Below are 27,981 nucleotides of genomic sequence, written 5' to 3'. Positions count from 1 at the left end.
CACCACGCGACCTCATCCTGTCCGGCCCCGTCCGTTTAGGGTAAAAGGGACAAACGAGGTGGCCCAGCGCGCGACGGCCGGCACCCATCTGGTCCGTTTTGTGTCCGGACCGACCCATTTTGAGCTCAAACATGCGCGGGTTTGGATCGCGGCGGACAGCAAACAGACGCGTCGCTCGTCCGCGTCGGGGCCGCGTGGCAGGCGGCCACCTACCTCCCACCACCGGAGATCAATGCGCATGCGCGGCCGGCCTCGCCTGTCATCCGCCCATGCGAACGGTCGCGGTCGTTCTTAAATGGGGAAGCCGTGGACCGGTTGTCGTCCACACTTCCCCACTCCACCCCGCGGCCTCCTCGAAACCCGACAACCCCAAACCCCCAAACCCTAGCCTCGAACTCGCCGCCGGCCGCCCGCAGCCATGGGGCTATGGAACTACGGCCACCACGGGAAGCACGACCGCGAGGCTGGCTCCTCGTCGGGGCGCCGCCGCGGCTCCGTGAAGAAGGAGGAGCCCGCATCACCACCGCGTCGGGCCCCCGTGCCGCCCGCGTTCTCCATCGCCCCCACGGTCGCCGGCGAGCGCGACCGCCACTACATCGAGGCAGCTGTATGCCGCCGCTACTGGGAGACGAGGACGCCGCTCCCTGGAGCGACGTCCACCTCCCCAATAATTGGCACTTGTCCGTCGACCGCGTGCCGATCCCGCCGGTCCCGTTGAGTGGCCGAGCTCGCCGCCAGGAGATCGAATGCCGCCGCCTCCTCCTCCCGGACGACCTGTACTACGACGACAGGTACGCCCCGGACTCGCCCCTGTGGGACACTGTTGGGGATCGTTGCAGAAATTTAAAATTTTCTACCCATCACCAAGATCCATCTATGGAGTTTACTAGCAACGAGAGGGAAGGAGTGCATCTACATACCCTTGTAGATCGCGAGCGGAAGCGTTCAAGAGAACGGGGTTGATGGAGTCGTACTCGTCGTGATCCAAATCACCGATGACCGAGTGCCGAACGGACGGCACCTCCGCGTTCAACACACGTACGGAGCGGCGATGTCTCCTCCTTCTTGATCCAGCAAGGGGGAAGGAGAGGTTGATGAAGATCCAGCAGCACGACGGCGTGGTGGTGGAAGTAGCGGGATTCCAACAGGGCTTCGCCAAGCACTGCGGGAGGAGGGAGATGTGTCACGGGAGGGAGAGGGAGGCGCCAGGGCTTGGGTACTGCTGCCCTCCCTCCCCCCTCTTTACCCTGGGGGGCACCGGCCCTAGGAGATGCAATCTCCAAGGGGGGCGGCGGCCAAGGGGGTGGCTTGCCCCCCAAGCCAAGTGGGGCGCCCCCCACCCCTAGGGTTTCCAACTCTAGGCGCAGGGGGAGGCCCAAGGGGGCGCACCAGCCCACCAGGGGCTGGTTCCCCTCCCACTTCAGCCCATGGGGCCCTCCGGGATAGGTGGCCCCACCCGGTGGACCCCCGGGACCCTTCTGGTGGTCCCGGTACAATACCGGTGACCCCCGAAACTTTCCCGGTGGACTTCCTATATATAATTCTTCACCTCCGGACCATTCCGGAACTCCTCGTGACGTCCGGGATCTCATCCGGGACTCCGAACAACTTTCGGGTTACCACATACTAGTATCTCTACAACCCTAGCGTCACCGAACCTTAAGTGTGTAGACCCTACGGGTTCGGGAGACAGGCAGACATAACCGAGACGACTCTCCGGTCAATACCCAACAGCGGGATCTGGATACCCATGTTGGCTCCCACATGTTCCACGATGATCTCATCGGATGAACCACGATGTCGAGGATTCAATCAATCCCGTATACAATTCCCTTTGTCAATCGGTACGTTACTTGCCCGAGATTCGATCGTCGGTATCCCAATACCTTGTTCAATCTCGTTACCGGCAAGTCACTTTACTCGTACCGTAATGCATGATCCCGTAACCAAACACTTGGTCACATTGAGCTCATTATGATGATGCATTACCGAGTGGGCCCAGAGATACCTCTCCGTCATACGGAGTGACAAATCCCAGTCTCGATTCGTGCCAACCCAACAGACACTTTTGGAGATACCCGTAGTGCACCTTTATAGCCACCCAGTTACGTTGTGACGTTTGGCACACCCAAAGCACTCCTATGGTATCCGGGAGTTGCACAATCGCATGGTCTAAGGAAATGATACTTGACATTTGGAAAAGCTCTAGCAAACGAACTACACGATCTTGTGCTATGCTTAGGATTGGGTCTTGTCCATCACATCATTCTCCTAATGATGTGATCCCGTTATCAATGACATCCAATGTCCATAGTCAGGAAACCATGACTATCTGTTGATCAACGAGCTAGTCAACTAGAGGCTCACTAGGGACATGTTGTGGTCTATGTATTCACACATGTATTACGATTTCCGGATAACACAATTATAGCATGAACAATAGACAATTATCATGAACAAGAAAATATAATAATAACCATTTTATTATTGCCTCTAGGGCATATTTCCAACAGTCTCCCACTTGCACTAGAGTCAATAATCTAGTTACATTGTGATGAATCAAACACCCATAGAGTTCTGGTGTTGATCATGTTTTGCTCTAGGGAGAGGTTTAGTCAACGGATCTGCTACATTCAGGTCCGTATGTACTTTACAAATATCTATGTCTCCATTTTGAACACTTTCACGAATGGAGTTGAAGCGACGCTTGATATGCCTGGTCTTCCTGTGAAACCTGGGCTCCTTGGCAAGGGCAATAGCTCCAGTGTTGTCACAGAAGAGAGTCATCGGGCCCGACGCATTGGGAATAACTCCTAGGTCGGTAATGAACTCCTTCACCCAGATTGCTTCTTGTGCTGCCTCTGAGGCCGCCATGTATTCCGCTTCACATGTAGATCCCGCCATAACGCTTTGCTTGCAACTGCACCAGCTTACTGCCCCACCATTCAAAATATACACGTATCCGATTTGTGACTTAGAGTCATCCAGATCTGTGTCGAAGCTAGCATCGACGTAACCCTTTACGACGAGCTCTTCGTCACCTCCATAAACGAGAAACATATCCTTAGTCCTCTTTAGGTACTTCAGGATATTCTTGACCGCTCTCCAGTGTTCCATGCCGGGATTACTTTGGTACCTACCTACCAAACTTACGGCAAGGTTTACATCAGGTCTGGTACACAGCATGGCATACATAATAGACCCTATGGCCAAGGCATAGGGGACGACACTCATCTTTTCTCTATCTTCTGCCGTGGTCGGGCATTGAGCCGTGCTCAATTGCACACCTTTCAATACAGGCAAGAACCCCTTCTTGGACTGATCCATATTGAACTTCTTCAATATCTTGTCAAGGTACGTACTTTGTGAAAGACCAATGAGGCGTCTTGATCTATCTCTATAGATTTTGATGCCTAATATATAAGCAGCTTCTCCAAGGTCCTTCATTGAAAAACACTTGTTCAAGTAGGCCTTTATGCTTCCCAAGAATTCTATATCATTTCCCATCAACAGTATGTCATCCACATATAATATGAGAAATGCTACAGAGCTCCCACTCACTTTCTTGTAAACACAGGCTTCTCCATAAGTCTGTGTAAACCCAAACGCTTTGATCATCTCATCAAATCGAATGTTCCAACTCCGAGATGCTTGCACCAGCCCATAGATGGAGCGCTGGAGCTTGCATACCTTGTTAGCATTCTTAGGATCGACAAAACCTTCCGGCTGCATCATATACAATTCTTCCTTAAGAAAGCCGTTAAGGAATGCCGTTTTGTCGTCCATTTGCCATATCTCATAATCATAGGATGCGGCAATTGCTAACATGATTCGGACGGACTTCAGCTTCGCTACGGGTGAGAAAGTCTCATCGTAGTCAACCCCTTGAACTTGTCGATAACCCTTAGCGACAAGTCGAGCCTTATAGACGGTCACATTACCATCCGCGTCTGTCTTCTTCTTAAAGATCCATTTATTTTCTATGGCTCGCCGATCATCGGGCAAGTCAATCAAAGTCCATACTTCGTTTTCATACATGGATCCTATCTCGGATTGCATGGCTTCAAGCCATTTGTTGGAATCTGGGCCCGCCATTGCTTCTTCATAGTTCGAAGGATCACCGTTGTCTAACAACATGATTCCCAGGACAGGGTTGCCATACCACTCTGGTGTGGAACGTGTCCTCGTGGACCTACGAAGTTCAGTAGTAACTTGATCCGAAGTACCTTGATCATCATCATTAGCTTCATCTCTAGTCAGTGCAGGCACCACAGAAACATCTTCCTGAGCTGCGCTACTTTCCGGTTCAAGAGGTAGTACTTCATCAAGTTCCACTTTCCTCCCACTTACTTCTTTCGAGAGAAACTCTTTCTCCAGAAAGGACCCGTTCTTGGCAACAAAGATCTTTCCTTCGGATCTGAGGTAGAAGGTATATCCAATGGTTTCCTTAGGGTATCCTATGAAGATGCATTTTTCCGACTTGGGTTCGAGCTTTTCAGGTTGAAGTTTCTTGACATAAGCATCGCATCCCCAAATTTTAGAAACGACAGCTTAGGTTTCTTCCCAAACCATAGTTCATACGGTGTCGTCTCAACGGATTTCGACGGAGCCCTATTTAAAGTGAATGCGGCAGTCTCTAAAGCATAGCCCCAAAATGAGAGCGGTAGATTGGTAAGAGACATCATAGATCGCACCATATCCAATAGAGTGCGATTACGACGTTCGGACACACCATTTCGCTGAGGTGTTCCAGGCGGCGTGAGTTGTGAAACTATTCCACATTTCCTTAAGTGTGTGCCAAATTCGTGACTCAAATATTCCCCCCCACGATCTGATCGTAAGAATTTTATTTTCCTGTCACGTTGATTCTCAACCTCACTCTGAAATTCCTTGAACTTTTCAAAGGTCTCAGACTTGTGTTTCATTAGGTAGACATACCCATATCTACTCAAGTCATCAGTGAGAGTGAGAACATAACGATAGCCACCGCGAGCCTCAACACTCATTGGACCGCACACATCAGTATGTATGATTTCCAATAAGTTGGTTGCTCGCTCCATTGTTCCGGAGAACGGAGTCTTGGCCATCTTACCCATGAGGCATGGTTCGCACGTGTCAAATGATTCGTAATCAAGAGACTCTAAAAGTCCATCAGCATGGAGCTTCTTCATGCGCTTGACACCAATGTGACCAAGATGGCAGTGCCACAAGTATGTGGGGCTATCATTATCAACCTTACATCTTTTGGTACTCACAATATGAATATGTGTAACACTACATTCGAGATTCATTAAGAATAAACCATTAACCAGCAGGGCATGACCATAAAACATATCTCTCATATAAATAGAACAACCATTATTCTCGGATTTAAATGAGTAGCCATCTCGAATTAAACGAGATCCTGATACAATGTTCATGCTCAAAGCTGGCACTAAATAACAATTATTGAGGTTTAAAACTAATCCCGTAGGTAAATGTAGAGGTAGCGTGCCGACGGCGATCGCATCGACCTTGGAACCATTCCCGACGCGCATCGTCACCTCGTCCTTTGCCAGTCTCCGTTTATTCCGCAGCTCCTGCTTTGAGTTACAAATATGAGCAACCGCACCGGTATCAAATACCCAGGAGCTACTGCGAGTGCTGGTAAGGTACACATCAATAACATGTATATCACATATACCTTTGGTGTTGCCGGCCTTCTTGTCCGCTAAGTACTTGGGGCAGTTCCGCTTCCAGTGACCACTTCCCTTGCAATAAAAGCACTCAGTCTCAGGCTTGGGTCCATTCTTTGGCTTCTTCCCAGCAACTGGCTTACCGGGCGCGGCAACTCCCTTGCCGTCCTTCTTGAAGTTCTTCTTACCCTTGCCTTTCTTGAACTTAGTGGTTTTATTCACCATCAACACCTGATGTTCCTTTTTGATCTCCACCTCCGCTGATTTCAGCATTGAATATACCTCAGTAATGGTCTTTTCCATCCCCTGCATATTGAAGTTCATCACAAAGCTCTTGTAGCTTGGTGGAAGCGACTGGAGGATTCTGTCAATGACCGCGTCATCCGGGAGATTAACTCCTAGCTGAGACAAGCGGTTGTGTAACCCAGACATTTTGAGTATGTGCTCACTGACAGAAATATTTTCCTCCATCTTACAACTGAAGAACTTGTCGGAGACTTCATATCTCTCGACCCGGGCATGAGCTTGGAAAACCATTTTCAGCTCTTCGAACATCTCATATGCTCCGTGTTGCTCAAAACGCTTTCGGAGCCCCGGTTCTAAGCTGTAAAGCATGCCGCACTGAACGAGGGAGTAATCATCAGCACGCTGCTGCCAAGCGTTCATAACGTCTTGGTTCTCTGGGATGGGTGCGTCACCTAGCGGTGCTTCTAGGACATAATCTTTCTTGGCAGCTATGAGGATGATCCTCAGGTTCCGAACCCAGTCCGTATAGTTGCTGCCATCATCTTTCAGCTTGGTTTTCTCTAGGAACGCGTTGAAGTTGAGGGCAACATTAGCGTGGGCCATTTGATCTACAAGACATATTGTAAAGATTTTAGACTAAGTTCATGATAATTAAGTTCATCTAATCAAATTATTCAATGAACTCCCACTCAGATAGACATCCCTCTAGTCATCTAAGTGAAACATGATCCGAGTTAACTAGGCCGTGTCCGATCATCACGTGAGACGGACTAGTCAACATCGGTGAACATCTTCATGTTGATCGTATCTTCTATACGACTCATGCTTGACCTTTCGGTCTTCCGTCTTCCGAGGCCATGTCTGTACATGCTAGGCTCGTCAAGTCAACCTAAGTGTATTGCGTGTGTAAATCTGGCTTACACCCGTTGTATTCGAACGTTAGAATCTATCACACCCGATCATCATGTGGTGCTTCAAAACAACGAACCTTCGCAACGGTGCAGTTAGGGGGAACACTTTCTTGAAATTATTGCGAGGGATCATCTTATTTAAGCTACCGTCGTTCTAAGCAAATAAGATGTAAAACATGATAAACATCACATGCAATCAAATAGTGACATGATATGGCCAATATCATTTTGCTCCTTTTGATCTCCATCTTCGGGGCACCATGATCATCTTCGTCACCGGCATGACACCATGATCTCCATCATCGTGTCTTCATGAAGTTGTCACGCCAACGATTACTTCTACTTCTATGGCTAACGTGTTTAGCAATAAAGTAAAGTAATTTACATCACGTTGTTCAATGACACGCAGGTCATACAAAAATAAAGACAACTCCTATGGCTCCTGCCGGTTGCCATACTCATCGACATGCAAGTCGTGATTCCTATTACAAGAACATGATCAATCTCATACATCACATATATCATTCATCACATCCTTTTGGCCATATCACATCACACGGCATATGCTGCAAAAACAAGTTAGACGTCCTCTAATTGTTGTTGCAAGTTTTTACGTGGCTGCTATAGGTTTCTTAGCAAGAACGTTTCTTACCTACGTAAAACCACAACGTGATATGCCAATTTCTATTTACCCTTCATAAGGACCCTTTTCATCGAATCCGTTCTGACTAAAGTGGGAGAGACAGACACCCGCTAGCCACCTTATGCAACTAGTGCATGTCAGTTGGTGGAACCTGTCTCACGTAAGCGTACGTGTAAGGTCGGTCCGGGCCGCTTCATCCCACGATGCCGCCGAAACAAGATAAGACTAGTAGTGGCAAGAAAAATTGACAACATCTACGCCCACATCAAGTTTGTGTTCTACTCGTGCATAGAAACTACGCATAGACCTAGCTCATGATGCCACTGTTGGGGATCGTTGCAGAAATTTAAAATTTTTCACGCATCACCAAGATCCATCTATGGAGTTTACTAGCAACGAGAGGGAAGGAGTGCATCTACATACCCTTGTAGATCGCGAGCGGAAGCGTTCAAGAGAACGGGGTTGATGGAGTCGTACTCGTTGTGATCCAAATCACCGATGACCGAGCGCCGAACGGACGGCACCTCCGCGTTCAACACACGTACGGAGCGGCGACGTCTCCTCCTTCTTGATCCAGCAAGGGGGAAGGAGAGGTTGATGAAGATCCAGCAGCACGACGGCGTGGTGGTGGAAGTAGCGGGATTCCAACAGGGCTTCGCCAAGCGCCGCAGGAGGAGGGAGATGTGTCACAGGAGGGAGAGGGAGGCGCCAGGGCTTGGGTACTGCTGCCCTCCCTCCCCCCTCTTTATATAGGGCCCCTGGGGGGCGCCGGCCCTAGGAGATGCAATCTCCAAGGGGGGGCGCCGGCCAAGGGGGTGGCTTGCCCCCCAAGCCAAGTGGGGCGCCCCCCACCCCTAGGGTTTCCAACCCTAGGCGTAGGGGGAGGCCCAAGGGGGGCACACCAGCCCACCAGGGGCTGGTTCCCCTCCCACTTCAGCCCATGGGGCCCTCCGGGATAGGTGGCCCCACCCGGTGGACCCCCGGGACCCTTCCGGTGGTCCCGGTACAATACCGGTGACCCCCGAAACTTTCCCGGTGGACTTCCTATATATAATTCTTCACCTCCGGACCATTCCGGAACTCCTCGTGATGTCCGGGATCTCATCCGGGACTCCGAACAACTTTCGGGTTACCGCATACTAGTATCTCTACAACCCTAGCGTCACCGAACCTTAAGTGTGTAGACCCTACGGGTTCGGGAGACATGCAGACATGACCGAGACGACTCTCCGGTCAATAACCAACAGCGGGATCTGGATACCCATGTTGGCTCCCACATGTTCCACGATGATCTCATCGGATGAACCACGATGTCGAGGATTCAATCAATCCCGTATACAATTCCCTTTGTCAATCGGTACGTTACTTGCCCGAGATTCGATCGTCGGTATCCCAATACCTTGTTCAATCTCGTTACCGGCAAGTCACTTTACTTGTACCGTAATGCATGATCCCGTAACCAAACACTTGGTCACATTGAGCTCATTATGATGATGCATTACCGAGTGGGCCCAGAGATACCTCTCCGTCATACGGAGTGACAAATCCCAGTCTCGATCCATGCCAACCCAACAGACACTTTCGGAGATACCCGTAGTGCACCTTTATAGCCACCCAGTTACGTTGTGACGTTTGGCACACCCAAAGCACTCCTATGGTATCCGGGAGTTGCACAATCGCATGGACTAAGGAAATGATACTTGACATTTGGAAAAGCTCTAGCAAACGAACTACACGATCTTGTGCTATGCTTAGGATTGGGTCTTGTCCATCACATCATTCTCCTAATGATGTGATCCCGTTATCAATGACATCCAATGTCCATAGTCAGGAAACCATGACTATCTGTTGATCAACGAGCTAGTCAACTGGAGGCTCACTAGGGACATGTTGTGGTCTATGTATTCACACATGTATTACGATTCCCGGATAACACAATTACAACATGAACAATAGACAATTATCATGAACAAGGAAATATAATAATAACCATTTTATTATTGCCTCTAGGGCATATTTCCAACAGACACTTGGTTCCAGGACGAGCACGACATGCGGCGGGCGTCCTTCTTCACCGGCACGTTGACGGGGCCGCGGCGGCCACGTCCAGAGCACCGAGCGGCTGCTCCCCAGGTGCGTGGGCGTACGCGGGTGCGCGGCCTCACGCCCACTCCGTCGCCATCGCCATCTCCGTCGCCACCACCACCTCCTCGCATGACAGCGGAGGAGGAGGCCCGTCTTATGGCGCGTGTCATGAAGGACTCCATGCGCACGCACGATGAGCGGCAATGGGAGGGCCTCGAGGAGATGACGGCCCTCTCCGCGGCCGGCGACGTCGCCATCCCCGAGCTGGAGATGGTGGGACGCCTCGGCGTGGGAGGAGGTGGTGCGGGCACCTGCCACCTTCCAGCCCGCCGCCCCCGTGCACCACGGTCTGCCGGCCCACCTCTGGATACCGCCGGACTACGTCGACCTCGTCAGCGACAACGACGACACCGGCGGCCACTGAAGACGGCGACAACCGCGGCATCGACGGGCGCGGCAGGAGCGCGCGGGCGGCGTTTTTTTATTTTGTTTCTATGTTAATTATGGCACTGGGCCGTTTAAGTGAACCGCGAAACTGGGCCGTTTTGTGGCCGTGACCTAAACTTATGTTTTAAGTTTTTTTAGCAGTGTTTATTTATTTATTTTAGTTTTCCTATTCTTTAATCACGTTCAACACGGACATGATTTAAGATGCGGCCGCACGTTAGGCGCACCTACGATCCAACGGACAGACGCGGATATGGGCGAACTCATTGTCGCCCTAAAGGGACAAAATCTGACCAAACTGAACGTCGTTTGGGGTCGTGTGATGGAGTTGGCCTAAGCAAAGATGGAACCCGTATGACAGGATCTACATACTATCTTGTCACGGTACAAGGGAATATCCAACGTATATGTCGACCCCCTCGAAACATGTACCTCGAATATTCGCACACCGCGCGCGGCACTGCGCAAGGCAACGTACGTTTGACGCAGAGTAGCCTTAGGAGTTAGGAAGAAAACGGCTATTCATGGAACGATTACATCATTACATACAGTACATGCGAAATATTTGGTGCCCGAAATGTTACCCCCTTTTTGTTCTTTTTTTGCGGAAGTGTTATCCTTCTGTGTCACGTAGTACTACTGATCTAGCACTGCTGCTAGAAGCATGCACTCACTTTCTTTTCCCACACGCAACAAAAAGCTCGACGGAACAATACGAAAACCAGGAAATGTCCGAAAACTGCATGCGCCTGACGGCATGCAGCCCAACGGAGGTACTCCTAGTTTTGCTACCGTGTGTATGCACGCTTGTCAATCGTGTTTGCCTGGCAACTTCACCTTTTAACTCGTACTACAAGAAACGTACGTGGACACTGCGGGTGAGTGAGACAGTTCAGTTCACTTCCCTGGCCAGTTCTTACCTGACTGAGCTGCGAGCTCTGTCCTGCCCAAGAAGACGCCGCGATCGATGTACTAGCGAGCCTCATCCTCGTCACGCGCCCAACAGGGCAGCATGATTACATGGACATGTAGTACCAGCCCTACAATAATGCCCGCACATGGTGGACCAAGCTTGGCGTCAGTAAGAAAAGAGTTCGTAAAACAGCACCGGAGATCCACGAAACGGATTGGCCCGTACGTGAACCGTATGGAGTACTATTATACTATAAGCTCATCGTGGTTTACGTGACGGGAAAACTCGCCCAAGTCATGAGCGACTGGATCAGTCATCACCACCCGTGCGACTAGCTGCTCGAATCTCTCCAATAACAATGCGTGCCACATGGAAAGATGACATGGATGCGTTATCCCGTCGCTGTAGATTAACAGCAACCCAACAAAAAAAAACAAGATGATCGTGGCCGTCTCAAGCGCCACGAGTAGCACAAAAGTAAGCAGAAAGCCCCAAAGGCCCAAACGGAAAAGAAAGGCCGGCCACGCGCCAACTGGGCAGGCAGACAGTGACATGCACCTTCACCGGCTTCACGGTCTCGCATCCTTCCTTCCCTACTACTCTCCTCGCCCACCTCCTTTTTTCGTTGCGATTATTACGCTTGCAAGGCACCTAATCGGCGTCCTGCACACACTGTCCATCGCTTTCTTAACCATCCCAGATTCCCAGTGAGCAGTGGTAACTTGCCGTGGTGTCCCTCCTCCTCGCCTCGATCGTGCGTGTGTGTGGGCGTGGCCGCTATATATCCGCGTGCGCACTGGCCATCGCTTTCTCGCTACACCTTTGTTAACGAACCGCACTGCCGCCGTCCCCGTCTGCCTCCGGCCATCAACCATGGCGAGGAGTTCCATGGCCGCGGTGCTCGCCGTCCTGGCCGTGGCGGCGCTCCGGTGCGCGCCGGCCGCCGCGGAGCTCCCGCTGGTGGAGCACCCGGCCAAGAACGACGGGTCGCTCAGCCTGCTCGTCATCGGGGACTGGGGCCGCAACGGCACCTACAACCAATCCAGGGTCGCGGACCAGGTACGCGACGATCCTTCCTCGGCCCGATCTCCTCTTCCTCTTGGTCCGCCAGTAGGATTGTACTACGACTTTAGCTCGTAACCGCGCGCCGCGGTAGGGTCGTTGCGATTGGATGGATGGGGAATGAAAACCGCCTGGCGGTTGGTCCACTTGGCATTTCGGTTATTGTTTATCGGAGGAAGGGGTCGTCTTGATCTTCTGCCTCCATCGTGCGTGCGTGCGTCTCCGAGTTTGGCGGGCAGAGCTGCTGCTGAGTCATGGCCTCATGGGGATTCTGCTTTGTTGGTGTAGATGGGGAAGGTCGGGGAGAGGCTGGACATCGACTTCGTGGTCTCCACCGGCGACAACTTCTACGAGGACGGCCTCACGGGCGTTCATGACCAGCAGTTCGAGGAATCCTTCACCAATATCTACACCGCCCAGAGCTTGCAGAAGCCGTGGTATCTCGGTAAGCTTCATTGATCTACTCCCTCCGTTCCTAAATATTTGTCGTTCCCAAATATTTGTCTTTCTAGAAATTTTAACAAGTGATTACATATGAAACAAAATGAGTAAATTTACACTCTAAAATATGTCTACATACATCCGTATGTTGTAATCCATTTGAAATGCTTAGAAAGACAAATATTTGAGAACGAAGGGAGTATCATCTCCATCTTTTTTCAGAGAAATGGGAAGCTTTTCCGTGCTTTCTCACGTGCTGCTGCTAAGGCCTGGACGTTTTTGTTCCTTTCAGTTCTTGGAAACCATGACTACCGGGGCAATGCGCTTGCACAGCTTGACCCAGTCATGCGCAAGCTCGATGAGCGATTCGTTTGCATGAGATCATTCATTGTCAATGCAGGTACATGGTCATATTTTGTTTGAACTGAGAAAAGGATTTTTATATTTGTTCATTTCGTAAAAAAAAAAAGATGCTATACTTGTAAAAAACAACATGAGACTTGACTATCATTCATCCCTGTTCTCTCAGAGATCGTGGAGTTCTTCTTCATCGACACTACTCCATTCCAGCTCAAGTACTGGACTCACCCTAAAGACAGTCACTATGACTGGAGAGGAGTGGCGCCTCGAGAAAACTACATAGCTAATCTGCTGAAGGTGCACACATTGAATAAAGATTCTCATCCATGTTAGTTACAAAGCAAAATAAATTCACACTCCTCCGTAAATTCTACAATCTAGGATTTGGATGAGGCAATGAAGAAATCAACTGCAAAGTGGAAGATCGCTATTGGGCATCATACCATCAGGAGCGTCAGTGATCATGGGGACACCAAGGAGCTCCTGCAATTGCTTCTTCCAGTCCTCAAGGTAATTCATAAGTAGCCTCACTATTAGTACTATATCAAAAAGCCCAGAAAAAGGATCCTTTTATGACACTTTCATGCCCTTCCAGGTTAACGGCATCGACTTCTACATCAATGGGCACGACCACTGCCTGGAACACATTAGCAGCAGAGACAGGTTAACATGGTTTGATAAACATTGTTCTTTTTAGTACAGAGCAGTAAGGCATTAAATTCACGCTTGTTGAAGTTGTCTAACCTTAACGCACGCGCTTCTGTTGTACCAGTCCGATCCAATACTTCACTAGCGGAGGCGGTTCAAAAGCATGGAGGGGAGTCTACCAGCCAAATGATGATAAGCTCCAGTTCTTTTATGATGGGCAAGGGTTCATGTCCCTCCAGCTAAACCAGGACCAAGCTGACTTCATCTTTTATGATGTTTCTGGGAAAGTCTTGTACAAGTGGAGCTCGCGCAAAACAAACTACTTCCAGCCCTCCATCTATGTCACTGCAGAATGAGGGAGATGCAGATCATGGCAGGAGAATTAGTTTGGTAGCGCTATTTGTGAAAGAAATTGAATGTGCCACTGTGGTAACAGTGGTAAAGGTAATAGATTGGTATTTAGTATGGTGTGTGGTTCAGCGCTGAAGAAATATTGAACTGGCTGTGAATTGTCTACAATAAAGGAGCAGAGATGCTCAGTATGGTGTCCATTGGTTCTGATGCATACATAAGTCGCAGGGATCTATTGATGCGATGTGCATTTAGAGAAATATATGCATAAACTCTAATATTGTACCCTGCACTCGAAAAATTAAATGAACTGTAGTATCTGGCGGTGACCTTTGCATACTGGTATCAGGATTCAACAAGAGTGCAAAGACCATTTTCTTCAGCTTTCACAAATAAAGGGCACTTGTTTGTGTGTGGAAGAGAGAATGCATGGGGATCTGATGAGCTGATATTTCAAATTTTCAAGAACCAATGAAACAAGTTTAAATTAACCAATGAATGGTCTACCATAATGTTTCAGACCATCAGAGAGATCCCCTTAACAGGTCGTGCATTAAGTTTGGAGACTCAGATTGCAGAGGCCCCTAACTGCATTTTCAAGTGTTCCATGACACGAAAAGTTGCCAAGAAAATATTACTTCAGGCATGCAAATTACAAGTACCAGAATAACTTTGTGGCAAAAACTCGCAAATGTTGCCAAGAAAATATCACTTCAGACACGCAAACTACAAGTACCAGAATAACTCTGGCAAAAACTCAGCAACCAAGAAAATGGTAACCAGCTTGAGAGGTAACAGGCTAACAGCAGATAGAACGTTCTATAAAACAGAATAGGTCTATATTAAGCCACATGAAAGCTATCTGAAATACATATATCAAGGAACGGTCTTCCATAATGTTTTAACACCAGTGAATCCATCTTAGAGAGATTACCCCAATGAGCAACAGTTAAATCAAAAACTCTCCACGGCCTTGTCAGACGTAATGCTACCTACCATCATTGTTATGTTGCTATAATTTTCATTTTTGTAAGGGCAGTGTTTAGTTCCCTTCGCCACATACCTGGGTGGGCTCGGAGGGATCTACAACAAAAATGGTTCCATTGGACAGCCAATTTGGCAAGAATATCGACAACTTTCTCTTCAATTCTTCTGAATAATTCTCCCACATAGCAAGAGCTAACACAACATCATCCCATTCAATAACAGAATCCACATTGCCATATGATCCAAATATGGTTTGTGCAAGTCCATGGTTACACGGTAATGGAAGTTCCGTTCCACTTGACCGTTGTACTTGTATAGTAGGATAGCAAACTGTTTCTGAACCACCAGTAGTCTGGTTTCTCCTTGATGCCAGCTCAGGTGCTTTCCAGTAGTAAAACTGAACCACCTAATTAATGAATTTGAAATGAATGCAACTCAATTAGCAGAAAAGATGCCAGATGTGACCTAGTTGAAAGATGTAGGTAAGTCGTTTGTATAAAAAAAAATTGTTCATGATCAGTGTCAACAAGCACATTCACTGAGCAATAAACTGATACTTCAAAATCAAGTTCTACAATCCACAGTGACGTTGGAGTAATGGCATGATAAACTTGCAGGAAATGAGTGGCCAGAAAAAAACATTCAACAATCTTAAAAGGTATAATATAATAATGCACTTGATAAAATTTCTTCACATATTCTTCAGCAGTTTTGGCATCCCTTGGGTTAAGTTTCTTTGGCACATATACTATGATAAAACAGCGCTATTAGGAATTAGTTTAAAAGGGTCTTTTGACAGCGATGTTCTTAAGCATTTGGGTCTTTTCAAGCTTCTGATCGGCCTTCTACATGCATGAGATGGAAAACTAAATATTCCAGAATTGCGTATGACTAAACTCAGCTTTATAAGAAGATTTTCATCAGGTTCACTGATTTACAACAGGAAATCAACTAGTCCCAAAACTCTGTAGAAGTAGACTATTTCTTGGAACTTTAGTACTTTACTATCATCCACTTTCTGTAATAGCATCTGAGCAGTTAGATGGGCTGCGAAACATTCTTGACCAAGTTATTTTGCATAATTACATAGACTGTTGATCTTGCATTTGGGGCACTAATGACTTAAAATGCTTCAAAGACATACACACTGATTACAGGATGCACTGAATTTTGCCATGATTCAGTTGGGCATGGAATAATAAATGTAGGTTGCAACATAGTACAAATTCTGACAGATTCTACTAGAGGAAACTAAATACCAAAGCAATGTTGAGAAAGAATGAGGGACTGTTTGGTTCGCTGCCCTCAACTGCTAAGCCAAAACATTGGCGTTGACTGACACGTGGGCGTCCATTTGGATCAGCTACTATTTCTTTGGCACGCCCAGCCCGTCCACCCTCCCTACAACTGATTTCACACCAATTTGTTGGCGAAACCAGGGCGCGCGAATCGGTCGCCAATTTTTTGGTCGGCCCGCGATTTGGCAGGGCGGACATGGGCAGCAACCAAACAGCCCCTGAGTTATTTGTTGAATTGAATTTTTTGTGCCCTTGTAACATGGATTGCCAAGAAGATTGGTTTCACCTACTCTTGACATGTAACTTCGGCAAGGGACTGTTGGGCATTCACCAATAAGTATGTTATAACAAGCCAACTTATCATTTATCAGCGGCAATGAGACAAAGATTCTTTATAAAAACTATTCGCTCCTCACTGCTGGCATATCTTGTTTCAAAAGAATATATGCATATGATCTTATTGCACTTAATCTGACCGCAGAATCAAATCCACTCAAAAAGGAAAGTATGCAGAATGTGGTTACCTGAAGAGCATGCAAGCTGTTGGCAAATATCTTCCCAAAGACATCATCTGCTCTCCCAATTCGCAGTGGCTTCCCAAGCAACTCTATGGGGTCATCAGCTGGTGCAGCAGATGTACTCTTACTGTCTTCATCGCTGCTTGCACGAAAACTAAACCCAAGAATGTGCATTCTAGCACATCGTATGTCAAAGCCAGACTGATCGTAGGAAAACCAGTACATGTTATCTGAGGCCGGCAAAGGAATGTAAGAGTTCTGATCAGCTGGCTCATAGCTCAGTGATGTCTGGGATAGAAAACTAAGGAGCTTTGGATCCTCGTCAAAGGAACTATCTCTAGTGAACCAAAGAGTAAGTGTGAGCCTTTCACCCTCAGTTACCTGTAAAAGACTTGCTATAGTTTGTTGATAAAAAGAAAAATTCTTGTGTAAAACGTCAAAAGACTGAGAATATCTTGAGGAAAAAACAAAGGCTACGAATGAATTGAGTTTTGCAAAGCCTGTGCAAGGGGAAAAGAGAAAATATTTTACCATGAAATTAGTTCGCAATCAACCGTTGCTACAGCTGACTTTAACACACTGTCCCCATTTGTTTCATAAATAGAAAACATTAAAAATAATAGAGAACTCTTATTGTATCTAAATAATGGCACAAAATATGATAACCAACATCAGTGAAGGAGAATAGGCATGCTTATACTACAGGAAAAAGAATCTGATCCACACAGAAAACAGAAACGTACCTCATCTACACAATGGACATTACGATTATCAGCAGTGTAGATGACAGCATCCTGAAAACAATATTAATTGTCATAAAATGAAAGAAATTATCCAATAGATTTTAGCCGGTGGAAGATAATATCCACATCAATGATTCTGAAGAAAAATGCATGTAGTGTGTGCTGCTTACACCAGCAACTGGAATAACAGAGGAGGGTTCACCATCCTGAAACTTCAACAGTCCACCCTTAAAGTCCTTTCCATGATTGTTCAAGTAGCAGACAGCCTTTTTAATTGAATCCAGAAGAGGGAAATAAAGTCAGCATGAGAAAGATCACATCTAAAAGAAGCAGAAAAGCAAGTGATCGGTGTGGGCAAAAACTTATTTGTGATCATCATAGCAGAACTAAGAAAACCTCTCCATGTTATGAATGACTTCAATATCTAATCACAATGATAATACACATATCAAAGCATATTTCCAGTGTGTGTTGGTTCTTAACAAACTCATAGTTTCATGGTGATCATTTCTTACATTGTTTATGGAATTGGCAAGCATTTGCAGTAGTCTATTAATGCAAAGCAGGATACATAATGGCATGTTGTTGTTTTACAGCAATACATAACAACATGCTCCTTGTGTATGGTTCGCCAATAAGTAGGCAAATGGGAACTAAATCAACCAAAATGATAGTTAAGCAACTAAGAATTGTGTGATATCACTGTCTCGGAATTAAAAATTCGAGATACAAGGAGAAACCATGCAAACTGACTGAATCCCCCAAATCAAATTGGTCCTCACCGTGAAGGCTCTTTGCCTAAGGTAAGGTTTGTTGTCGTCACTGTGCCATCCAATAGAAGCACCCTTGCACCAACTGCATGCCCAATATAGAGGTTTTGTATAAGGAGAGAATTATAGTGTCAAGTTATGTCAGGTCTCCTACATAAACTACCTTCAAGGTTTATGCGCACCATTAATAAGGTGACAACATTTTCTATAAGGGTTATTATGCATTCGTATAAAGTTAGTGGAGTCATGAGGGTACTGAGCATATATGTAAAATTGATCTGCTCCAAGGAAACATGCTGATACCAATGTGAAACTACTAGGATCGACCAGACAGCATGACATGAAAGAGGTGATGCGACTGTTCAGCACCTGACTAGTCCGGTGAACTCGACGAAGAGGTCGAAGTGGCAGGAGAAGAAGGACTCGACGGCGTCGCGCAGTCGCTCGCGGATGGGCACGAAGGGGAGGAGTAGGTGGCCGCAGCCGGTGGCAGCTAGATGCGGCAGCGATGTAGACACCACCGAAGGCCGGTACCCCGCCGTCCCGCAGCTCCGGTGCACGAACTCCAGCTCCTGGACGCGGTGGCCACCGTATGAGACGGTCGATTCGGATCGCAACAAGCTGGAGTTTAGGGCTCGGAGGAGGAGGGTTTAGGGGGAGGAGCGTGTGATATACCTTGCAGGTCTCGGGGGAGAGGAATCCAGGGAGAAGGAGGCGGACGTTGTCCTCGGCGGCGGTCGGCGGCGGCGAAGCGGCGGTGGTGGCCATGGTTGGAAGAGACTGGAGATGTGGAGGGGAGAGAACAGACCGTGAGACCGGTGGGCCCCGCGGAAGAGGTCTTTGACCACGCTGACTACTCTATCGACGAAATTGAGCAGGATTCTGTTCGAGGCGCACAGGACGAAGGGATATACAGTAGTCGCTCATTACCTGTGCAAAAAAAAAACGATAGTCGCTCATTTACGGCAAAACACAGGGTGCCCTATGCATATTTTCCATGGGGAAGAGGTTGATCAATCCTGTCCTATAGTCCAGATCTAACGCCCGAGATGGTACGGGATGACCGTATCATCTGATGAGCCGTATCATCAGATATCGACCCTAGAGATTCAGCCATGCATCAAGAGAACGTATCAGGTGTACCAACTCAATTCATGCACCAAATGCTCTGTTGCTATATGAGCCATTGGATGGAAAACAAAGGGATATGATCAGGTTGGTAGGTGGATTGTTGAAACATTGCAGTCGACCCACATCTCCCTCTCCTCTAAATAACTCTCCATGTTCAATTTTTTTACTTCAAACAAAAAAGGGATCATATATTTTAAGCGAATCTTTTGATTTCAGAAACGTTTTGACTGCCTTCTTTGTTTTGACGAGATCTTTGAATCAAGATTAATATTAGGTATATTTTTGAAAATTCATATTTTTTGTCTTTTGGAACTTAACTCGAAACTTAACTGATTTTTTTATACAAGTTTTGTAATTTGTCTATGAGAAACATCCGCCTCTCTCACACGTGGGTCTCGCATGCAACATGCTTCTGGTACATCAAGTTTTGAGTCAAGTTTCAAAAAAGCAAAAAAATAATATTTGTTAGAAACATATTCAACATTGATCTTATTTCGAAGATCTTGTCAAGAAAAATATGACGGTCAAAACGGATCTGAAATCAAACATTCAGTTCAAAAAATATGAATCATTTTGTGTTTGGGCCAAAAAAATAAACATGCAATTTTCTGATGGGAGTGTGGGCTGTAGTGTGCGGGTTAATTTCTACAAAGTACAAGGTTGTCTCCGCAAAAAAGTCGTAGTCCAACTTTTGACCATAATCTAGCCCATTTCTTTTTCATCTAAGGGCCCAGAATCCACCGGTGCATTGGGTGCAAAAATTGGCTTGGTGCACAGGATACATTCTCCATGCATCAACTAGCGGTTCTACTGTGCGTAATGTCAGTGGCATGTTCTCCCTCCGTTTCGAAATATAGGTCGCTGAAGATATCCTTCCGACCAGGTGAAAACGATGGATTTTACATCCTGCCCCTACTTTGAATCGGTATCCCCATCGTCGTCTTCCTCCACCCCAGGATTTGAATCCTCCGTCGTCCACCCCTGTCGTCGCCCGCCCCTGCTTCTCCTCAGCGCTCCCAGGCCCAGGTCCCCTGCTTCTCCTTGTCTCCAGCAGCAGCGATCCGGAGGCGGATCCAGCAGCATGCCCAGGTCACAGATCCTAGGTCCTCAGCGCTCCAGCAGCAGCCATCCAGGGCCTTCTTCTCCTGGGCGTGCTCCTTCTTCTCCTACAACAGCAGCAACAGCAGGTCAATAACAATAGCAGCAACTCCTGGGAATGCTTCAATTTAGTCCATTTCTTTGATCAACAACTTATGCTAAGGACGCCTTGCTATCGAACTTTGGAAAATACAGTATGAATATGAGAGCAATAGCAGCAGTTTGACAACAGAAACTAAACTACAAATGCAAGTTAACTGAACATTTTGATCTACTGCAAGTTCATTGATCTAGCTACTGGAGTACTTCATTTTAAGCTACTGAAGCTACTCTAACTATCCCAGTTTACTCTAACAGAGACTGAACTAAGCAAGCACTACTGCTTGCAAGTCCTACACTAAACTAAGCAATCATGATTTCTAACAGCAGCAATCATCATCAGCAAGTCCTAACTTAACAGCAGCAAAGAGAATAAGAGAAGAAGAGAAGAGAGGAGAAGAGAAGAAAAGAGATGAGATGAGAAGTTTCTGTTAATGAAAAAAGAATTACTCCTCTCTTCAAATGAATCAAATGAGTAGCTCTACACTGCATGTTTAATTAAAGTAACTGAAAATGTTTGAGTTAATTTAAATTAACAGAAAAGGGTTGTGTTGATCAGTTAATAGAAAAAGGTTTTATTTAAAGTAACTGAAAAAGGTTTCAGTTAAATTGACAGAAAAAGGTTTCAGTTAACTGAAGGGAGGTTCCATTTACTCCATTTACAGTACTCCTAATGCTTGTACTGCAGTAAAACTACTCCTAATGCTACAACAGTTAACAACAACTGAAATTACTGTAATGTTCAAAAATTACAGTACATACTCCACTGAATGTTGCTGAAACTTAATAGAGGCAAGAAAATATGCTTCATTTCAGATAAATTTTGATAAATCCAGTGTGACAACTTCATTTCAGTCAAATTTTGACAATCCAGTGTTACATGCTAACAGCAGTAGCTTAGTTACAGAATTAGGAGTAGAAGTTGTTACAGGCTAGTAGCAGCAGCTTCACATTAACAACTTAATTTCAGACAAATTTATAACTTCATTTCAGAATTAGGAGTACAACTTCATTTCACTGAATCCAGTGTTACAGGTTAGCAGCAGTAGGAAGGGAACTGCAAGATTAACAAAGCTACTCTAAAGGACGATTCATGACTAACAAAGGTTGGCCTCGGCGAAGCTGCACATTCATGACTAAGCTACGGAAGATCAATAAGCTACAGAAGTTGGAGTAACAGAAGCTACAGAAGCTTCATGAGAAGATTCATAAGGAGATTAACAAAGACGTGCAAGATTAACAAATCAACCACGGTGTTGGATGGATGGATGGACGATGGAGGAGATTACCATGAGGACGACAACGCCGTGGCGTGGCGGGGCAGGGCCCCCGCTACCAAGGTGGGGGCACCGTCAGGACGACGACGCCGCTCCACATCCAACGCCTCCATCGCTCACATACAACACCGGCGCACGTCTCCGTCGCATAGAAGCTCATCACCAGCGCAAAAAAACCTCAATCTTTTCACCATGGGACTCACCGGCGCATGTAGACTGGGTGGCGGGGTGGTGGGGAGAAAGGGGGTAGTGGGGAGAAAGGGGGTGGTGGAAGAGGGCCGGCGACGTCGAGAGGGAGAGGCAGAGGGGAGGCCGACGTCGAGAGAGAGAGGCCGCTCGCGATGGTGAGAGGCCGCCGGTGAGCGGATATGTGAGGGAGAGAGCAATGGGGAGAGGGAGGGAGCCGCTGGAGAACGAGCGAGTGGGAATGGTGCGAGTGTGAGTGAGCGAGCGGTGGAAGGGCAATTTTGGAAAGTGACGAAATTTCGTAACATGAAGAAAATTACACTAGAAAAGCTTAAACGACCTACAGTTCCGAAAAGAGGGAGTAGCAGTTTACCCGTAAAAAAGGTGGCATGCAGCGGGGTAGAAACGCACGCACCGCCTCAACACGTCGCTTAGGAAAAGTGGAAGGAAGGAGCTATGGGCCCCCACCTGGACACGTGGTTCGCAGGGGAAGCGGCTGATGCGTGGGCGTGATCAGCCGTTTGATTTTAAACCCTTTCCTTAAGAAAAACGTTTAGTTTAAGCCGGATGATTTTCGTCTCGCGTAAACCGCCTCTTACGCGCGACACGCGTCCCCGTGGAGGCCCACCAACCTCCCACCATTTCCTTATCTCCAGCGCGGAGGCACGCAAGCCATCCATTCTTTTTCCTCTTTCTCTGAACGAGTTCCCTTCTTTCCTATTACATCTTCGCTACTACTCCTCTCCGCCATGGATTGGATAACTCTCAAGCGGCCGTGATGTGAAGCAAGGACGGCCGCTGGCTCAGCCCGTGGTGGGATGCGGCGCTCACCGGCGCTGCAGGGGGACACCCGCGCGACGCTCACCGGCGTCCTTTCCCTGCTGCTGTCCGCGCCTCTCCGCCATTGGCGTGCTGCCCCCAAGCTACTGCCCAAAGCCTGTGCATCTCTCCGTGCATGGACGTGTTGTCCCCAAGCCACTGCCCACAAGCCCATACATCCACCATGGATGCGCTGTCCCCAAGCCACTGCCCCAACCCAAGCCAGTGCATCTCTCCGCCATGGAATTGTCCCAAGCCACTACCCCAAGTCGTGCTCTTCATCTCTCCAATGAAGCATTCACTCCGTTGCAACCTCGTCGGCGCTTCTGGCGTTGCAAGTCAGATGGGGCGGGGAGCTACAGGCGGCACCGGCGCTGCGATGCAACCTCGTCGGCGCTGCTATGCAGCTCTCCCGGCGCACACTACAGGATGCACTAGCGCGGAGATGCAACCTCGTCGGCGCTGCAATGCAGCTCTCCTGACGCACGCGACAGGAGGCACCGGCGCAGCCTCGTCGGCGCTGCTATGTTGCTCTCCTGATGCACGCGACAGGAGGCACCTGTGCTGCAGACCGGCGTCTGATGAGACGCACTCGCGGTACTGCAGACGACGATGGAGCGCCGCCGTCGTGGCTGCAATGGAGCGCCTCGTGGGTCTTTGAAGGTCTGTCGGGGCTGCAATGAAGCGTGCCGGGGCTACAATGAAGGCGGCCGGAGTTGCAATGAAGCTCTACCATGGCTGCAATGAAGCGCGCCGGAGTTGCGTTGAAGCTCGTCGGTGCTTCAATGGAGCGCCGTCGGGCATCGTCGGTGCTTCACGCCTATTAGTGCTGCCATGGAAGCTGCTGCACTGAAGCTTTTTGCTGTGCTCGGTGCTGCTCATGCACCCGGTGGCTCCGGCTGATGTGATGCGCGGTAGCCGGTGGCTCCGGTGCTGCGAGGTCGCTGACGTAGAAGTCACGGGTGCAGACCGTCGGTGTGGCTGTGGTGGATGGAAAAATAGAAGAAAGAAGAGCAGAGGAAGAAAGACGAAGCCTCCCTTGTCTCTTTGGTTCGATCGGACGGCCAAAGTATGTCAGATCGGACGGTCAGCTCAGAAATATCATCCGGCTGATTTGTAGCAGCAGCCTTTCCTTAATGGATAGGAAACCTCGGGAGCACCTCACCTCCGGTTACAAAACGCACGCAAAGAAACCAGACATACCAATTTTCACACCACGTACGCATCTGCCTTCGTCTTCCAAAACCCCTCCAGCAACGCCGTACCACACAGCGCCACCGTTCCATGGCCACGGAGGCCATGGCCGGCGCCGTGAGGGACCTGGCCGCCCTCTCCATGCGGTTCCTCCTCCACCTCGGCGGCAACCAAACCAACCTGGCCTTCTCCCCGCTGTCGTTCCACTATGTCCTCGTCCTTCTCGCTGCCGGTGCCACGGGCGACACCCTCAACCAGATCGTCTCCTTCCTAGGCCCCTCCGGCGGCATGGCGCACGCATCCCTCGCGTCCCATGCAGCCTCTGCTTTCCTCGCTCGGGGCAATGGCTCGGAGCCCGACGTCCGGTGCGGCGTAGGCCTTTGGGTGGATTCGTCGCTCCGGCTTAGGCCTGCCTTCGCAGACATGGTCGCCTCCCGGTACAATGCCACAGCTCAAGCCATGCCTTTCCAAGAAAAGGTGATTTATCTATATGAGCATTGAGCAATATGATTTATTTCTCCTGTTATTGCGAATTTTTTGCTGGCTAGATTTGATCACCGCTTATCTGTCTGCATTAACTCTTTGGTGTGTCCAATCTCTAATGAAGCCTGACGAGGCGAGAGTTGAGATCAACCGCTGGTTCGAGGACAGGACAGGCGGCCTGATCAAAGAACTCATGCCGGAGGGCCACCTCGACAGCGACACCGCCCTGGTCATCGGCAACGCGCTCTACCTGAGAGGCTCATGGCTGCGCCCGTTCGATCGCGAAGACACAGTGGACGGCGACTTCTTCTTGGCCGACGGGAGCAGTGTGCGCGTGCCGTTCATGACGAGCGGAATCCGCCAGCGCATCAGCTCCCATCCAGGCTTCAAAGTACTGCAGCTGCCCTACGATTCCGGCAGGGTCGGCGGCAGGCACAGCTTCAGCATGCACATCTATCTCCCCGACGAGCGCGACGGGCTGCAGGCGCTGATCCGCGAGCTCAGCTCCGACACGGGCGGGTTCCTGAACCGCAGCGCCCCCGCGCAGGCGGTGGAAGTGGGGTACTTCAAGATCCCCAAGTTCAAGGTGTCGCGCAAGGTGGAAGCGTCGGACCTGCTGAAGGACATGGGGCTGGAGCGACCGTTCTGCTTTTCACATGACTTCGCGGAGATGGTTGACTACTCGGAACCTCTCGCGGTGCGTAGCGTGCTACACGAGTGCGTGGTTGAGGTCGACGAGGATGGAACCATGGCCGCGGCGGCCACCGAAGCTCACATCATGACGGGCTGCTCCATCGGATGGGAGGAGCCGGTGCGTGTCGACTTCGTTGCAGATCACCCGTTCCTGTTCCTCATCAGGGAGGACGAGAGTGGCATAGTGCTTTTTGCAGGGCAAGTCGTCAATCCCGAGCTCTAGTTCTGCTGCCTAGAAATCCATGAGTGCTGTTGATCTAATAAAATCCATGAGTGCTAGCAGTGTTCTTCTCTCCCGTGTCGGGACTCGGGGTGGAATAATGAATAATAGACGGCCATTGTCAACAGCTTGCTTGATCCATAAATCTGCATCAGTCAAATTTGTTTAACGCAGTTTTAATACTTCCATATTGTTCTCCCGAAAATGCTAGAACTACCCCCCCCCCCCCCCGCCCCCCCGATTTTCAGGGGTTTGTGGGCCGATTTTCTCCAATGCCCAATGACAAATAGCCAAGTGGAACAACCCCGTAATAATCCGGTATTAGTCCGTGTGTGTAGCATTACTATTGTTCTCCTCCACGGCCCCGCAAGTTATCTCCGTAGCGCACCTACTGATGCCCCTCCGCGTAGCGCACATAGCAGTAGAAGAGAGCGTAGCGCATCAATTTGACACCATGTTAATCGATCATAAAGATGTCGAACACCTTGCGCGCAGTGCTCGAGCTGGAGGAAGTGGAAGACTGAGGAAGGGTGAATAGGGTAGTGGTAAGCATATAAGTAGCTTACTCCGACAGTGGAAGGACACAGTTATTCCCGCGTGCTTGAGATGTTGAGTTAAAGCGATTGCTCGAGCGTGCATTAGTTCAGTTTTTTTTAATCGATGAGGAGCTCCTCGCTTGCAATTTTCGTTTGACAAACCAAACATGCATTCGTTCAGATATGAGCAACAGTTCATTTTCAACTTATGTATCCTATAATTCTTTCTTCAGAGAGGTGCGCCTCTACTTGCATCACAGTTTGTGCATCCGGCAACTGGGCAACTGATACGCAGGTCGTCGTCTCACACCAAAGAGTAAAATGCAAAAAACCACCGCGTTAGCGTCATAACTCTCGGATAACCATCACTTTATAAAACATAACACTTTGCACTGCACCGAAAATTTGACAATGGTAAAAAACACTGACAATAGATGCTAAGCGGTTTGATGACATCACTAATCAGCCGGGCCCACTTGTCAGGCTGAGTTGGCAGAAAAAACGCCACATAACCAAATTGACTTGGTCTTCTTCTTCTTTATCGGCGACGGGTTACAAATACCCGCCGCCAGCTCGCCATCGAGCAGGAGCTCGGCGATGGGTTACACATGCACATAAGGCCAACTCCACCGCGGGACCCCATTCTGTCCGGCCCCGTCCGTTTGGGGTAAAAGAGACAAACCGGTCGGCCCAGCACGCGACGGCCCGGACCCATCTGGTCCGTTTTGTGTCCGGGCCGACCCATTTCGAGCGCAAACATGCGCTGGGTTTGGGTCGCGACGGACACCAAACGGACGCGCGCCTCATCCGCGTCGGGGCCGGCAGGCGGCCACCTACCTCCCACCCGCCCACATCAATGCGCACGCGCGGGGCGCCCCGCCTGTCATCTGCCCAGTCGAACGGTCGCGGTCCTTCTTAAATGGAAAGCCATGGACCGGTCGTCGTCCACACTCCCCCACTCCACCCCGCGGCCTCCTCGAAACCCGACAACCCAAACCCTAGCCTCGCCTCGAACTCGCCGGCCGGCCACCTCGTAGCCATGGGCCTGTGGAACTACAGCCGGAAGGGGAAGCATGACCGCGAGGCTGGCTCCTCGTCGGGGCGTCGCCGTGGCTCCGTGAAGAAGGAGGAGCCCACATCACCACCGCGTCGGGCCCCCGCGCCGCCCGCGTTCTCCATCGCGCCCACGGCCGCCGCCCCCCGCGACCGGCACTACATCGAGGCGGCCGTATGCCGCCGCTATTGGGAGACGAGGACGCCGCTACCCTGGAGCGACGTCCACTCCCCAACAACTGGCACTTGCCGGCTGACCGCGTGCCGATCCCGCTAAGCGGCCGTGCGCGTCGCCAGGAGATCGAGCGCTGCCGCCGCCTCCTCCCGGACGACCTCTACTACGACGAGAGGTACGCCCCCGACTCACCCCTGTGGGACACTTGGTTCCGGGATGAGCACGACATGCGGCGGGCGTCCTTCTTCGCCGGCACGTCGACGGGGCCGTGGCGGCCACGTGAGCACCGAGCGGCTGCTCCCCAGGCGCGCGGGCGTACGCGGGTGCGCGGCCTCACGCCCACGCCGTCGCCGTCGCCATCTCCTACGCCACCACCACCTCCTCGCATGACAGCGGAGGAGGAGGCCCGTCTCATGGCGCGTGTCATGGAGGACTCCATGCACACGCACGATGAGCAATGGGAGGGCCTCGAGGAGATGACGGCCCTCTTCGCGGCCGGCGACATAGCCATCCCCGAGCTGGAGATGGTGGCGAAGGAGGAGGTGATGGAGGAGCCGCCGGTGGCCGCGTTCCACCCGGGCCTGGTGGGCCAGGGGTGGAGCTGGTCGTGCACGGCAGACCAGATGGCGGACGCCCTGGGGGGCGTGAACTGGTGCCCCACGCCGCCGCGGTCACCGGAGCGGGACGCCTCGCCACGGGAGGAGGTGGTGCAGGCACCTGCCACCTTCCAGCCCGCCGCCCCCGTGCACCACGGACCGCCGGCCCACCTCTGGACGCCGCCGGACTACGTCGACCTCATCAGCGACGACGACGACACCGGCGGCCACTGAAGACGGCCACGGCCACGGCATCGACGGGCGCGGCAGGAGCGCGCGGGCGGCGTTTTTTTTGTTTTTATGTTAATTATGGTACTGGGCCG

The 27,981-nt window shown here is 49.7% G+C and overlaps 3 protein-coding genes across 4 annotated transcripts; 2 read left to right on the top strand and 1 right to left on the bottom strand.

Annotated features, from left to right (window-relative positions):
- The first annotated feature begins 11,588 nt into the window (after nucleotides 1–11,588).
- Nucleotides 11,589–13,982, top strand: LOC123098121 (purple acid phosphatase 3). Its single transcript, XM_044520013.1, has 7 exons — nucleotides 11,589–11,979; nucleotides 12,271–12,427; nucleotides 12,716–12,823; nucleotides 12,953–13,080; nucleotides 13,165–13,293; nucleotides 13,379–13,446; nucleotides 13,556–13,982. The coding sequence occupies exons 1-7, from the start codon at nucleotides 11,794–11,796 to the stop codon at nucleotides 13,785–13,787; spliced, it is 1,008 nt and encodes a 335-aa protein (XP_044375948.1). The 5' UTR covers nucleotides 11,589–11,793; the 3' UTR covers nucleotides 13,788–13,982.
- Nucleotides 13,983–14,187: 205 nt separating this feature from the next.
- LOC123098119 (prolyl 3-hydroxylase 1) lies at nucleotides 14,188–18,964 on the bottom strand. Of its 2 annotated transcripts, none has more exons than XM_044520011.1 (7): nucleotides 18,774–18,964; nucleotides 18,468–18,670; nucleotides 18,111–18,183; nucleotides 17,499–17,594; nucleotides 17,329–17,379; nucleotides 16,592–16,966; nucleotides 14,188–15,175 (listed from the first exon to the last, which is right to left on the bottom strand). In XM_044520011.1, exons 1-7 carry the CDS (start codon nucleotides 18,864–18,866, stop codon nucleotides 14,825–14,827), a joined length of 1,242 nt encoding a protein of 413 aa, XP_044375946.1. In that variant the 5' UTR covers nucleotides 18,867–18,964; the 3' UTR covers nucleotides 14,188–14,824. The 2 variants fall into 2 exon arrangements, with proteins under 2 accessions (XP_044375946.1, XP_044375947.1); XM_044520012.1 differs by having other exon boundaries at nucleotides 15,011–15,234.
- A 3,875-nt stretch (nucleotides 18,965–22,839) lies between these two features.
- Nucleotides 22,840–25,467, top strand: LOC123098118 (serpin-Z1). Its single transcript, XM_044520010.1, has 2 exons — nucleotides 22,840–24,379; nucleotides 24,510–25,467. The coding sequence occupies exons 1-2, from the start codon at nucleotides 23,993–23,995 to the stop codon at nucleotides 25,299–25,301; spliced, it is 1,179 nt and encodes a 392-aa protein (XP_044375945.1). The 5' UTR covers nucleotides 22,840–23,992; the 3' UTR covers nucleotides 25,302–25,467.
- The last annotated feature ends 2,514 nt before the right edge of the window (nucleotides 25,468–27,981 follow it).

This window comes from Triticum aestivum, chromosome 4D (assembly GCF_018294505.1).
Source record: "Triticum aestivum cultivar Chinese Spring chromosome 4D, IWGSC CS RefSeq v2.1, whole genome shotgun sequence".
Classification (NCBI taxonomy): domain Eukaryota; kingdom Viridiplantae; phylum Streptophyta; class Magnoliopsida; order Poales; family Poaceae; genus Triticum; species Triticum aestivum.
Note: the sequence above shows the minus strand (reverse complement) of the source record. Positions and strands in the feature narration are given on the sequence as shown.

Coding starts and splice junctions, on each gene's coding strand:
- LOC123098121 (XM_044520013.1), top strand. CDS start 11,794: ATGGCGAGGAGTTCCATGGCCGCGGTGCTCGCCGTCCTGGCCGTGGCG. Junction 13,081..13,164: donor ACATAGCTAATCTGCTGAAG/GTGCACACATTG, acceptor TCTACAATCTAG/GATTTGGATGAGGCAATGAA. Junction 13,447..13,555: donor CACATTAGCAGCAGAGACAG/GTTAACATGGTT, acceptor CTGTTGTACCAG/TCCGATCCAATACTTCACTA.
- LOC123098119 (XM_044520011.1), bottom strand. CDS start 18,866: ATGGCCACCACCGCCGCTTCGCCGCCGCCGACCGCCGCCGAGGACAAC. Junction 18,671..18,773: donor TCTCCCCCGAGACCTGCAAG/GTATATCACACG, acceptor CACCGCGTCCAG/GAGCTGGAGTTCGTGCACCG. Junction 17,595..18,110: donor TTAGGCAAAGAGCCTTCACG/GTGAGGACCAAT, acceptor TCAATTAAAAAG/GCTGTCTGCTACTTGAACAA.
- LOC123098118 (XM_044520010.1), top strand. CDS start 23,993: ATGGCCACGGAGGCCATGGCCGGCGCCGTGAGGGACCTGGCCGCCCTC. Junction 24,380..24,509: donor CCATGCCTTTCCAAGAAAAG/GTGATTTATCTA, acceptor TCTCTAATGAAG/CCTGACGAGGCGAGAGTTGA.